At 53.7% G+C, this 13,080-nt stretch overlaps 5 protein-coding genes across 5 annotated transcripts; 3 read left to right on the top strand and 2 right to left on the bottom strand.

Annotated features, from left to right (window-relative positions):
* Positions 1-139: 139 nt before the first annotated feature.
* Positions 140-2,440, top strand: G647_02451 (uncharacterized protein; the record flags this gene model as incomplete). Its single annotated transcript, XM_008726800.1, has 1 exon — positions 140-2,440. One exon carries the CDS (start codon positions 140-142, stop codon positions 2,438-2,440), a length of 2,301 nt encoding a protein of 766 aa, XP_008725022.1.
* A 574-nt stretch (positions 2,441-3,014) lies between these two features.
* G647_02450 (uncharacterized protein) lies at positions 3,015-5,983 on the top strand (the record flags this gene model as incomplete). The annotated part of the gene is made up of 7 exons (XM_008726799.1): positions 3,015-3,173; positions 3,226-3,254; positions 3,304-3,521; positions 3,567-3,660; positions 3,714-3,789; positions 3,835-4,226; positions 4,279-5,983. The coding sequence occupies 7 exons, from the start codon at positions 3,015-3,017 to the stop codon at positions 5,981-5,983; spliced, it is 2,673 nt and encodes an 890-aa protein (XP_008725021.1).
* Positions 5,984-6,714: 731 nt separating this feature from the next.
* G647_02449 (uncharacterized protein) lies at positions 6,715-7,461 on the top strand (the record flags this gene model as incomplete). Its single annotated transcript, XM_008726798.1, has 1 exon — positions 6,715-7,461. One exon carries the CDS (start codon positions 6,715-6,717, stop codon positions 7,459-7,461), a length of 747 nt encoding a protein of 248 aa, XP_008725020.1.
* Positions 7,462-8,627: 1,166 nt separating this feature from the next.
* G647_02448 (uncharacterized protein) lies at positions 8,628-10,427 on the bottom strand (the record flags this gene model as incomplete). The annotated part of the gene is made up of 1 exon (XM_008726797.1): positions 8,628-10,427. The coding sequence occupies one exon, from the start codon at positions 10,425-10,427 to the stop codon at positions 8,628-8,630; it is 1,800 nt and encodes a 599-aa protein (XP_008725019.1).
* A 537-nt stretch (positions 10,428-10,964) lies between these two features.
* On the bottom strand, positions 10,965-12,842 carry G647_02447 (uncharacterized protein; the record flags this gene model as incomplete). The annotated part of the gene is made up of 1 exon (XM_008726796.1): positions 10,965-12,842. One exon carries the CDS (start codon positions 12,840-12,842, stop codon positions 10,965-10,967), a length of 1,878 nt encoding a protein of 625 aa, XP_008725018.1.
* Between the last annotated feature and the right edge of the window lie 238 nt (positions 12,843-13,080).

Genomic DNA, 13,080 nt, shown 5'->3' with positions numbered 1-13,080 from the left:
GTTAATCCTCGGTGGCGAGGTCGAAAGCAGCGACTTTGTAAACAACTCGACAACAATTGAGATACGCCTTCCTTAGAGATGCGGTACACATAGCGCTTCGCAAGCACTCCTCCTGCTCTGATTTTTGACTAGATGCAACATGAGCTCACCGGCATCAAGCTCAAAGCGTATGCGGCTGTCCACGTCTAGAACGTCGCTTTCGGGACGTAAGAGCATTTCAGGCGCACAATCAGCATTGCCCCGACCGACTTCTTCCGCTGGTCATAACCGTCAGACGACCACGCAACCTACCTACGATTTCATCTCCGGAGGAGCGGCCGACAACTCTCATCAGCCACTGAGACAGTCTAGAGTGCGCCAACCGTCAGTGGCGCGCGCTGACCCGACGCAAGATGAGAACCTGCGCGCGAAGATCAACTCCCTCGAATACGAGCTGAAGAATCTTCAGCAGGAGCGCGGGCTTCTGGCGCTGCAACATGAAAAAGAATTGCGTGACCAACAAGTCAGAGCCGAGAATGACTTCAAGAAGTACCAGACGGCCGAAAGCGCCGCCCAAAAGGCGACGCAGAGGCAAGAGGCCATAGCAAAAGAGCTGCGCGAATTACAGGACCAGCGGACGAACGAGAAGGCTGCGCTGGAACGACGGTTACGAGATTTGCAAGATCAGAATGCCTCCCTCAAGGAAGACGCAGTGGATGCGCAGGCACGTCTGGCTGACCAGGAGAGACACTACAACCACCAACTCAACGACGTCGAAGCAAAACGCGCTGCTCTCCAAGAGACCGTCGACAGTGTAAGACAGGAGCTAGAAGACTTGAGCCGACAGTTCGAGTCATCACAAACCCGTCTGTCCGAGCGAGATGCAAGAATCGAAGCACTTGAATCCGAGCTGGGCGCCTCAAGATCGCACTCTGCTGACAGTGAGGCACTGAGCGTCCTGCAGAACCAGCTGTCTGAGCAAGTGACGCACATCCGGAAACTTGAGTCGACGAATAGGGAACAACTGGCCGAGTTGCGACGGCTACGAGACGCCCACCGCAGTGTCCAGGTGGTGGAAGAGCAGAAGCATGGCTTGGAAATCGAGCTTCAAGTGCTGAAGGATGTCCAGAGACAATTAGGCGAAGCACAGATCCAGAAAGAGATACTCGAGGACGAGAAGAGAACGTGGACAAGCTTGTTGGAGCGAGAAGGACAAGAGAACGAATTTGATACCCCCGAAGCCGTGGTGAAGGCTTTAATCCACCAGCGGATCGAGTACGCATCAATCACCGACAGACTTGGCACAATCGAGAGCGAAATGGCTGAAAAGGATCAAATCATTAAGGCGTTGGAGGGAGAAAAGGAGGAGCTCAAGGCGGAAATGGAGAAAATGAGATCCAATCAAACTGCACAGGAAGCTGGTCAGGACAATAAAGCCTATAAGAGGCTCGAGCGACAGCGGGTGCTTGCTGTCAAGGAAGTGGAATACCTCAGGGCACAGCTGAAGACTTTCGACACTGAAGAGACCGTACTGATGGACAACCAGAACTTCGACGCACAACGAGCTGAGCAGATCAAAAGTCTGGAAAGTCTGGTTGATCAGTACAAGGCTGAAGTGCAGACTCTGCACTCAGACCTGTCGAAGCTGGAAGCCGCACCTCCAACCAGCGCTCAGACTCAAGAAGAACCACGCGGAACGAAGCGGCCAGCCGATTCGCAGGACCCTGAGGGTGATGGCAATCCCCAACTCGGAGCACTGTTACGGAAGAACAAGAATTTGCAGATCGCTTTGCAGAAGACGGCTCAGCAGTCACAGATGCTGGCCACGGATCTCCAAGCAACCAAAGGTCAGCTCAAGGCTTTGAGAGAAAGCTCGAAGACTCGAGTCCTGGAACTTCGAGACAACCCCACGGCAAAGGCCGAAGCAATCAAGATGTCGACCTTGCGGACCCTCAAGGAGGAGAACAAGGGGCTCCTGGCGCAGCTACGTGGGGAAGACCTCCAGGGGACCAGGACTGTTCCTGCCAGTTCGGTCGATGCGCTCAAGCTGGATTTGAAGGACATGGAAATGGTTGTGGCCGAGAAAGAGAAGCGGATGAGACGACAACGGGAGATATGGACCCAAAAGGCCGCCGAGTTTCGCGATGTTATTGCAAGCGTCCTTGGCTACAAGGTCAACTTCCTGCCGAACGGGAAGGCTAAGGTGTCGAGCATGTATTATGGTGGCCCTCACGATGCCGGAGACCAGGACGAGGAGGAAGAAGACGATGATCATTACATTATCTTCGATGGAGACAACGGGACAATGAAGATAAGTGGAGGGTCCGACAGCCCCTTTGCCCAGGAGATCAAGGACCTGATCAACTTCTGGGTCAAGGAGAAGAAGCAGATTCCATGCTTCCTTGCCGCCATGACGCTGGAGTTCTACGAAAAGTTTAGCAACAAGGAAAATGAGGCATGAGAAAGCTGGATTTGCCTCTCAGCGACGCAACTACGTTTTCGCTGTTGTCAATGGATATATGTTCTGGATGGACTTGCGCCAACCAGAACCTAGAGTCCAACAGCTTACGGTTTACGACGTGCCTTTTGCTCAACCCAAGCGGCCCCGCGTTAGGACTACAAATCAACATATATGGCTGCCAGCCACCGATTCACTCTATAGGAGAATGCAGCCAGACGCTTGTTACGTGAGTAGACGCTGTGTCTCACCCGAGGTATTTCGCAGCGAAAGATTTCTTTCCACGTTCTCAACCCCCTACACAAAGTTTGAGCCTCCGACCAACCCGACTTTATTCCATCAGAGCATAATGCATACTCTTCGACATTGTCAAGAAGCCACGGATTTTCTGAAATGGCAAGATGGACCGACCCCTTGTTTTCCAGCATGTTGTGCCGAGAAGTACCGTGCACATTCCTTAACATACTCGCGCCGGTATTTGTTATAGTCACTCCAAACGCCTGCATGATGGACGTACTTCCTCAGTTTGCGTGTTTTGTTGCTGAGCGGCGATCTGCTTTCTGTTCTCTTGCCAGGCATGGCTGTCCATTCCTTCCGCCGCCGGAGCGTGGCTCTCCATTTGTTTTTCGCTTGTTTCATATATCTCCGGTGCACTGCGGCATTTACTGGCTCAGTGTACCAGTTAGACACGGAATACTCCGGCGCAAACTTCTTCCAGGGATGGGACTTCTTCACGGTAGGAGATCTTGACCGCGAGTAATTGTTTTGTGAGTGACTGACGGGCACAGGGTGGCGATCCCACGGGAGGCTTCGTAACGTGGGTATATGGCCATGCGAGCTAAGCGAACCGTCTAATGGCGGAACAGATATTACAGCCAAAGCTCTGCCCAGCTCACGGGCTTGATCAACGCGAGCGACAGCTCACCCGTCTACATCGGTTCTGACTACAACACCTTGATTGGCTCGACACAAGCTGCGGGCAGGCCCAGCGTAAGGATCTCCACGAAGAGGTCATGGACACATGGATTATTCATTGGAGATTTTAATCATGCACCTGGTGGCATCTGTGGCACTTGGCCAGCCTGTGCGTACTGTCCTCTTTTGGAGCAGTGTGGGCTGACTGTTGCAGTCTGGACATTGGGACCTAACTGGCCAAACAACGGCGAGATCGACATCATGGAAGGAGTGAACCAGGCCACCTACAATGCTGCGACGTTACATACGTATGGTGACTTCTTTTCAACAGGTCACGAAGTTGTACTTACTGGTTGGTCAGGAGTCCGGTGTGCTCAATAGCAGGAGACAGCAGGACCATGACGGGTCAGCTGTCCAACAACGACTGCGCGTACTATGTCAGTACATGGTGACATGTTCGAAAGTATACTGACGGTCAATAGCCCGGTTACAATGTCGGCTGCGGCGTACGGGACAATCGAACGACCAGCTTTGGCTCCGGTTTCAATGCGGTCGGAGGAGGAGTGTATGCAATGCATTGGACATCAGACTACGTCCGTGTTTGGTTCTTCCCACGGAATTTGATCCCTGCCGACATTATCAACAAGACACCCAATCCTTCCTCCTGGGGTTTACCGGCTGCGAATCTGCAAGGTTCCTGCATCATCGACCAGCATTTCCAGAGCCACAAGGTCATTCTGAACAATGCCTTCTGCGGAGAATATGCTGGCGCCTCCAGCGTGTGGAACTCGACCACGAATTCCTGCGCCACGTCGACCGGGTACTCTACGTGCAATGCATATGTCGCAGGCGTACCTGGAGCCTTTCAGAACGCGTGAGTGATTTTGGACATGCGCGCGAACAGACGGACTCTAATCTGGTGACAGGTACTGGAGCATCAATTCCATCCGAATTTACCAACTGCTCGACTCTAGCCCGAACGCCACCAACACAATCGCCCCATACATTGCAAGCAACCAGCCGACTCAGTCGACTGCTGTATCGACGACTTCATCTTCAACACCAGTGCCGACGACGTCCCTATGCCCAACTTACAATTTTACTGTCGTTCAGTCCGGCCTCTACAACTATGAGATCGAATGCGGCGTCAACATCGGTGGGTCTGACCTTGGGAGACCGTATCCAAGCTATTCATACACCAACTTTGAAGGTTGCGTGGGCGGGTGCACGTATTGGAACACGTACAACGCAACGAACATCTGTGGTGGTGTTACCTACAACGTCGCCAACAATGCATGCTACTGGAAACGAAATGTCGGCAGCAGCCCGGCTCAAGCAGGCTTCAACAGTGCGCGCCTGATCTACTATGCCTATCCACAAGTAACGGATGACCCGAGAATGCAGACCACGAGCAGTAGCAGTACGTCCTACGTCGCGACGTCTGTCACGCCTGTATACTATTCACCGCCAGGCGTCACGACGACCACGTCTTTCTCCTTGATCACGGAGACACCCACGGCCAACATTACTAACGGTGGTGGCATGGGAGGTAGCATTTCGTCTACTGATGATACAACTTCGACAAGCACGGATGCGGGAACCACGAGTTCACAATCACATTCGTATACCGGCTCCTCCTCTTTCGGGAGTAGCACAACATCAACATTGTCTGCTTTGCTCAGCTCTTCGACGTCTCGCCCAATACCCACTTCGGCGACCACGCTACCTACTACAAGCTCCCTTGTGCCGATATCATCTTCGCCGGCGGCCATGACCGCACTTCCTCCAACTTCAGCCACAACAACTACACAGCTCTCGACACGGAGCTCGATATCTTCTAGCACACTATCATCCTTGATACCATCTTCAGCCACGTCTGCTGGTACATCGAACCATGGGTCGACCTCAGCTCAGGCCACGTCCGCACAATCGCCAATACTTTCCTCTTCTTCGCCGGTGGTCTCGGTTTCATCTGCCCATGCCACATCCTCTACCATCAGCCAGACACAGCCTCATTCCTCGTATGCTACTACAACCACTCCCGGAGTCACCACTCATATCAATACGTCATCGAGCATGAGTCTAGTCCCCAGCAGCAGCAGCAGTCCTGTCGGCGTGTCCTCTGTATTGAATCCACCGTCTTCTATGCTTACGTCGTCCGTCCCAGCATCGTTGTCACCCTCAACGAACCCCGCAGGACCGACAACCTCTTCGATCATAATGGCACAGTCGTCTTCGCAAGGGTTGAGCAGCTCCGCACCCATTTCGCAAACGACCTCACCCTCCCAGCAACCACCAACCTCAGATTCACCATCAGGATTCCCGACGACATTAGCCCCACAGGTCAGTAGTACCAGCTCCGATCCCGTCCAACCATCCGTCTCGACAACGGCAGTCGCGTCAACCTCTGAACCGTCGACCACCACGACTACGAGCGAGATCCTGCCTGGACCCACGGAAGTCGTCTCGGAAAATGGTGCCTCTTTTTCCTTTGCAGGATGTCTGGGACCGCGATCCAATACTGCGTTTGCCAACAGTTTTACCCTTGTCGAAGATTCACCATCTATGTCTATCGAGCGGTGTGTCAGTGACTGCTCCTTGGACGTGTTCGCTGGGTTGTACGATACGTAAGTCTTTTCGTCTCATACGCAGTCAGGCCGATCCTTCTGTTCCCTTCAATAGGGCCTTTCCGTCACAAAATATCCTTGCTAATACTCTGTTCCCACAGGCAATGCTACTGCTCGTCTTACTCCCTCCCCACACACACCACCGAAGACTTTATTGAATACCCTGTTTCAGCATGCAACACCACCTGCCCTGGAGATTCAACGCAGAAGTGCGGTGGCAAGGTCTTGCTATCTTCGTCCCCATCTCGATTTGTGAGAAGGCAGATCACCAATGCCGATGGGGACATCATCCTCCTGACGCTATATAATAGCACTGGCACGGGTGGTAATGTTAGCAGTTCCTCGTCAAGTACAACGATGACTACCACATCTCTTTTGGTTACTGATGGGCCTGGAGTTGCGAGCACGACGAGTGCTAGCATGAGCATGAGCATGAGTACTACATTCTCAACGCCATCTCCATCACTCTTTACAAGCAGTACCCTGCCAATCTCGACGTCCGAGTCACAAACCGACAATCCCATCCTGAACTCCCCGACAACCACTTCTACGTCCACGGCATCCCCTCTTGTCACTGGGACACCTACCTCATCAACCCCAATCCTAACCCTCTCTCCCACGGTAATCTCCACGGTCTACACAACGATCTGCCCCTATCACCCTGCAACCTGTCCCATCAGGACAGAAACTAGCCTCATCACCACCGTCACGCTCCTGCACTGCGGATGCACAGATATGCCCAGCCCGGTGGTTCCGATGACTACAACGGTCGTCGAAGGCTGTCCTATAACGCCCACACCGAATGCGAACGCGGTGGTTGACAACAATGGTATGGGCGAACAACAAGGGGGACCCGAAGGTGGCCCTCCCGACGCGGGCGACGCGGGCAACGCGGACACTCCACCAATGACGACCCTCACAATCCCGTGCGCGGAATCAATCTCCTCGCTTGAAGCATCAGTCACTGCATGGTCTGCCGCGTCTGCGGTGTCTGCCAGCGCCAATACCAACACCAACCACCACGCCCCAATCCCATATACTTTCCCCATTTCCTTCCCGATGACCTCCTCCGCGGCGGCAGGGCCAGGCAAACTGACTCTGAACCTCGTGGTCGCGACCGCGCCGTTCAATTTCTCTGTTCCGCCAGTCCCCGCGCCGTCGGCCCGGAACGCCACCACGAACGCGACATGGCAGGGGGGGATCAAGAGTATGACTGTCGTGCCCGTTGCTTTGACCGCCATGAATACAGGAGCGGGGGGTGCATCGGGTGTCGCGCCCAACGCTACATCTGGGGCCGGCGCGAGCGTTCCCGTCCAGGGCGCCAAGTCGGGTGCTTGGTCGATACGCGGTGGGAGAAAGAATGGTATAAGGATCGGGACTGGTATTCCGTCGATTTATGCGCTCGTCGCTTCCTGGGCGGTTATGCCGTTGTTGGTATCGTTGTTGATGTTGTTGGTATCATTGGTGGTGGTGACATTGTGAGTCAGGGCTCAGGGAACTGCGGTCGAGAGAGGATCAGGGTGTTTCTTCCTGACTTGGCTGGTTGGAGGAGGGTAGAGTATCGTCGAGGAATATAGCGGCCAGTGTGCGGATTACTCGTTAACCTACGATTGAGTGGCTGGTAGCCGGTACGGGGTCGTCGCTATGCTATAACCTATTGAACAAATCCTTTCTAGTGAAAGATAGGATACCGTACGAGCAGTCGAGCAGAGGAGGGTTGTCGACCCAAGGTCCACATCTGACACCATTGCATGTTATTCTCCTTTCCCGTGCGCCGTCTTGTTGGTCTTCTGGTACTGACTGGATTTCAAATGAAGCCTGCTCTCCCCTACCTGGCGGCCTGCATGATGCACCACTTTATATCGCTGCAATGGCCGGACTGGCGGGATGAGAGTCACGCTCCGTCTCAGGCTAGAGAAGGTCCGTAAATACCCGTCACGATCAAGGCGATGGATGTGGGTGAGACTTCCCGGGGAAGGTCATCAGATACATACTGGTACCTTCAGTTCTGGAAGACGGGATGTATTCGTAGATCTACTCTTCTGCAAGGATAACTTGGTGGTGAGAATATTGCTTGCTTTTCGTGGGAAGCTTCCGCATAGATACGGGTGGTGAGAATGCTGCTTGCTTTTCGTGGAAGTATGGGTTCTCTATTACCAAGTACAGCACATATGCGGCGTGCTCTCTGCTTCCTCTGCTTCGTCTGTACCACTGCAAGTTGAAGCGCCGGTGGGTTTGCGGGTGGCGCGGCACATGACGAGGAATGCCCACAATCGCCGAATCGTCGATACATGGGGGCAGAATATCATGGACATACATCGCCCGCGAGTCAGCAGGTACGAAGTAGGCCGTCTAAGGAGTAGAAGATCCCGCATTGCTCCGATGCTCATTCTTTGCCGTCGTCAAATTCAACTTCCGCCCGCATCATTGAGCGTTTGAATATTCTCTCTTCGTAGCACCCATCTGTCAATCTGGGGCTATCCAATGTGTCCATACGCGGAGGTAGATGATGCCACAGTTTCTCGAAACGCACATGCCTCACGGTATTGAGATTGGCTGGTGGATGCAGCATGCTGGTCAAGTCCATGGTATGCGAAACACAGGCGCACCATGACTCGCTCTCGGAGAAGGGAGAGAGGGCTACTCCGCTACCTGCTGGTAAACCTCCTCTTGTGCTCCCCCTGACAGCAAATGATCTCGATCTCACACGTCCCTTGCTTGTCGTCCCTCTGATGTGGCCAAGCACGACAGCACACCCTGACGTCTCGTTGTCCTCGCAGTCGTGGAAGGACGGGGGTATTTAGGCGCTCCCATTCTCCGGATTTGATGGTTAGCTGTCTTGCGCCTTGCGTCTGAGATCCAAACACCGTTTTCCAAGTCGAGACGAGGAAGCTGCACATCTGCTTGTTCGACGATGGAGGGTATGCTACAATTTCCCTGTCGGCATTTTCAGAGGCCCTGGGTCGAACGCGGACAGGGGAGGCGAAACGAAATTGGTCGTCGCCGGAGCAGAATGCGAAGTCGCTATCAATGACATCCGGCATTCTTCTGTCATCGACGGGTTTTCCATCGTGGTCGTATCTCCCGCCAGTATCCGCCAGCCAGGGCACACCACAATCCAAATAAATCTGCAACTTGTCCAGCTTGAACTTGCGAAGCTCTTCCATCATGACCCCGTACTCTTCGAGGCGGAGTAGCTGGGAGGTCCGATTGATATCAAAGGTGAGCTCTTTCAACTGTGGACAGGACTGTCGGATGGATCTGAGCTCCTCTGCCGAGAGGGTATCTCTCAGCGAATACCAAGAATCCTCGCGCTCATGAAGGTGCAATGCGGTGAGAGTGGGCCCGTGTCGACTAAGAATGGTAGAAAGTGATACCCCACCTCTCCACGACCACAAACTAAGACTCGACAGACCAGCGCATGTGGCAATGTACTGCTCGATCGCTGCAGCTGTCTCATCGTTGCGTTCTTGAGGGTTGAGGTTCAGGCTGATGTGCTTGAGACGGGTCAACAGCTGTGGAGCGCGTTGAAAAAATGAAGCGTACACGGATCCTCGGCTACACTTGAAGCTCTCCAAGCATGCCAAGTTGACGTACCGCGACCAGTAGTCGAGCGTTTCGGCGGACAAGCACCAACCGTCCAAAGTAAGATGACGCAGAGCGGAATTCGGCCTTCTGTTGGCATATTCCTTGGGAAACCACAGTTCGGGTTTGGCTCGCCAGCGGCTGGCCAACTCTGGGTCACCCGGCCGCATCAGGGGCAGTGAGACCAGAGATGCAAACTTCAGATTCGGTGCCAGAGCCAGTACCACCTGGAAGGTCATGTGGTCTTCGATGCAGGTTCCGTGGGAGGCCGTCATGGAAAAGGTGGTGAGACTGGGCAGTGTAGCCAGACCCGCCTCCGCGGCCAACAGCCCAACAGGACTGGCAAGTCTCTCAGCTTTGTAGAGGTTTAATTTCGTCTTTGGCTGATAAGCGTACAAGGCCTTCGTGATTCCTAAAGGTGGGAAATAGCCGACTTTCCAGACCAGTGTCTTGAGGTTGCTGGCATCACGAAGGACGCTTTTTAATTGGCCGAAAGGATTTCCCATCGTGGTAAGGGGGTCGTTTTCATCCTCGTTGGAGTTGACGTTGTCAGCCAGCTCGTCCTCACCCTCATCGACCAGTGCAGGTAGATCGCCTCTGCAGACAGTGAGATGTCGAAGGCCGCGGAGTAAATCAGGGTTCTGCCAATCTTGCTCAATTCGACTTTTCGAATCCACCCATGAGCATTTCGTTCCATGCCATTGGATGGTGACACGACGATACCGAATGTACTCGACGGCGCTGTTGAATTGTTTGCAGACCTGGGCGACGGCTGCGGTGCTTCGAGGTGACTGATCATCGACGAATTCGAATATGCTGGCGAGGATTTCAACTTCAAGATCGAGGATTGCCGGACGCGCCATGGCATTGATCCCGTACGGACGAAGTCGTATCAACTGAAATGATCAAAGTCAAAGCGCGAAGACTTGAGGAAATGGCCAGACTCCGAAGAGTGTGTGAGAGCCGGCTGAGAGATGGGCGACTTCGGACTGAGGCGAAGGTGAGTCTCAAATGAGAGTGGGGTCTACGAGATACGGCTCTCTGATTCGTGGTCGGGCCGCAAAATAGGCACCAATGCAGGCACACAACGGCCTCTAACCGCTTTCAGAAGGTCGTGCATCTTTCGTGTTTCAAGAGAGCGAAACGTGCATGGTCCTGATGGTCGTGCTTCTGAAGGTCAAGGCGTGCCTGTTGTGTAAAGAGATATCAGAGCTGTTTTGTATCCTGACTTGTAAACAAGTCGCAACCCCCCATGCTCTAATCTTTGTGGACCGCCCTCAACCTTGACGCCGCGCTGTTGTCCAGACCACTGTATGCTTGTCCTTCCCCAGTCTACCCAAGTTGCCCTACGAATGGTCATATGCTCTAACGTCTATGCTCTAACCCGGTGTCGTAAGCATCTAAATGTCTTCGTCAATGATAGCCTCGTCCAATTCAGAAAGCATGGACTCCTCGAGCAGACTGTTGCTGGCAACGTAGCTGAACCCACCAAAAGGATCAGACTTGCTCAGTGTCCTGCTATGCCTTCGTGCAATCGTATCAACCGCTCGGTCCGTGAACTCTTTTGCGAAATTCTCTGCCAGTTCGGGATTGGTGACCAGTGGTTTGATGGGCGGCTCGAGCTCCTTTGCTTCCAACTTCTTCCAGTCGATCTTCCTGAAGAAACGGTGCTTCTTGATGATGTTGATGTCGTTGGGACCAACGCCCAGTCGCTTCTTAGGCTCTTTGCGCAGGAGTCGGGTCAAAAGATCCTTGGCGTCTGGCGACAAGAAATACGGCAGACTCAACTTTTGAAACAAAATGTTCTGTTGGATCTTCGTCCAGTTGCCTCCACCGAAAGGCGGTTTGCCCGTCATGAGATCGCATGCCATCGCGCCCAGAGACCACCAGTCGCATGCCTTGCCATATCCCGGGCCCCAGTCGGACTCATCAGAGCCTCGGATGATTTCAGGGGCCATGTATTCGATTGTCCCGACACCAAGACTGTTGCATCGGCTGCCACCGGGTGTGCTAGCATCCTGAACCGCCACTTTGCTTAGCCCGAAATCTGTCAGCAGCAGATGTCCTTCGGAGTTTAGCAGGCAATTTTCGGGTTTGAGATCGCGGTAGATGACACCCATGGTGTTGTGAAGATAGTCGAGAGCCAGAACGATCTCGGCAATATAGAAGGCCGCAACCTCTTCAGAGAAGAACTTCTCCAACTCCAGATGGCGGAAGAGTTCACCACCAGAAGCATACTCGAGAATCAGGTAGAGCTTCTCGTGGTCCTGGAAGGCATAATACAGGTTGACAATAAAAGGATGACGGTTGACCAGTTCGAGAATTGTGCGTTCCGACATGGTCGACTCGATCCGCTTCTTGTGGACCTTAAGAAATGCCTTGGTGAGCTGTTTCTGAGCGAACAGGCGCCCCGTCGCGTTCTGTCGCACAAGAAGCACGGTGCCAAACGCGCCATCCCCAAGGCAGCGAATTGGCGTGAAATCTGCCGCGGTCATCTTGCGGGCGATCATTGAGGTCGCGCGCTGATCTGCATCTAGCGACGAAAGAGTAGCCGTGCTCGTCCCAGTCTCCGCCAGCGACTGACTGACAAAGTCTTGGTCGATCTGAACATTGTAGCTGACCATATCCTCTTGTGGCTCCTCTTCCTGATTGTCAGACGCGGCGCTGGCTGCACTACTGTTGGCTTCCGAGGTCAAGGTATCTCGCACTCGAGAGGTTGATCGACTCTGGCTGCGCGAATTCAAGGCATCGAGCTGGGCCTTCAAGCTGCTGATGCCGGGTGACTGCGGCCTCAAACCAGGGCTTGCACCGGCCAATGCAGGCAAACGGGGAATGGGTGACAGGACTCGCGGACTGTTTGCGCGGGAAAAATCTGAATCTTCGGCGCCTGAATCAACAGGGGTGAAGCCTCTGACAGTGTTCAACGCTTGCACAGGCTGAGCAGCTTTTGTCTTGTTTTTCTTCTTCCGCCTCTTTGCTGCCGTGGTGGACAGTATAGCACTGCCTTTGACTTCTTGCCGTCCCCTTTCAGTAGGGAGCTCAGCAACAGCCTCGTTCGCTTGACCGTTGACGGGCATTGTCTTGCGAGGTGTAGTAGGAGGGCTCTTGGCCCGGAAAGGTATGATCTCTGGCTCTGCAGCCTCTGAAGGAGCATTGTGTTCGACCGCAATCGCATTGATCGCCTCCTGCAGGCTCGTTGATGTCTCGACTGCTGTGCGCGTCTCGCTGGATGTATCTGAGACCTTGTCCATGACGGTCTGTACTGCCGAAATACTCATACTGGTAAACTTTCTGATGATGCCTCAATACAAAAAGGGTCGGTGTAAAGGGATAGTTGCGGCCCAGGAGGGTGTGTTTATTACCGTCCGCCCTTGTTCAGGACGGACCTTGTGCCAGTAGCCAAACGACTCTATAGCTAGAATTGTAAAGCGCGACTGAAGCTGGTGATGCGATCACATGGGAAGGTGCAATGAAGCGGCCGCAAGCGGCAGGCGGGAATTTAGAAGTCGCGTTTGG

The sequence above is a fragment of the Cladophialophora carrionii genome (assembly GCF_000365165.1).
Source record: "Cladophialophora carrionii CBS 160.54 unplaced genomic scaffold supercont1.2, whole genome shotgun sequence".
NCBI classification, from domain to species: domain Eukaryota; kingdom Fungi; phylum Ascomycota; class Eurotiomycetes; order Chaetothyriales; family Herpotrichiellaceae; genus Cladophialophora; species Cladophialophora carrionii.
The sequence above is the reverse complement of the archived record's forward strand: the minus strand, read 5'-3'. Positions and strand labels throughout refer to the sequence as shown.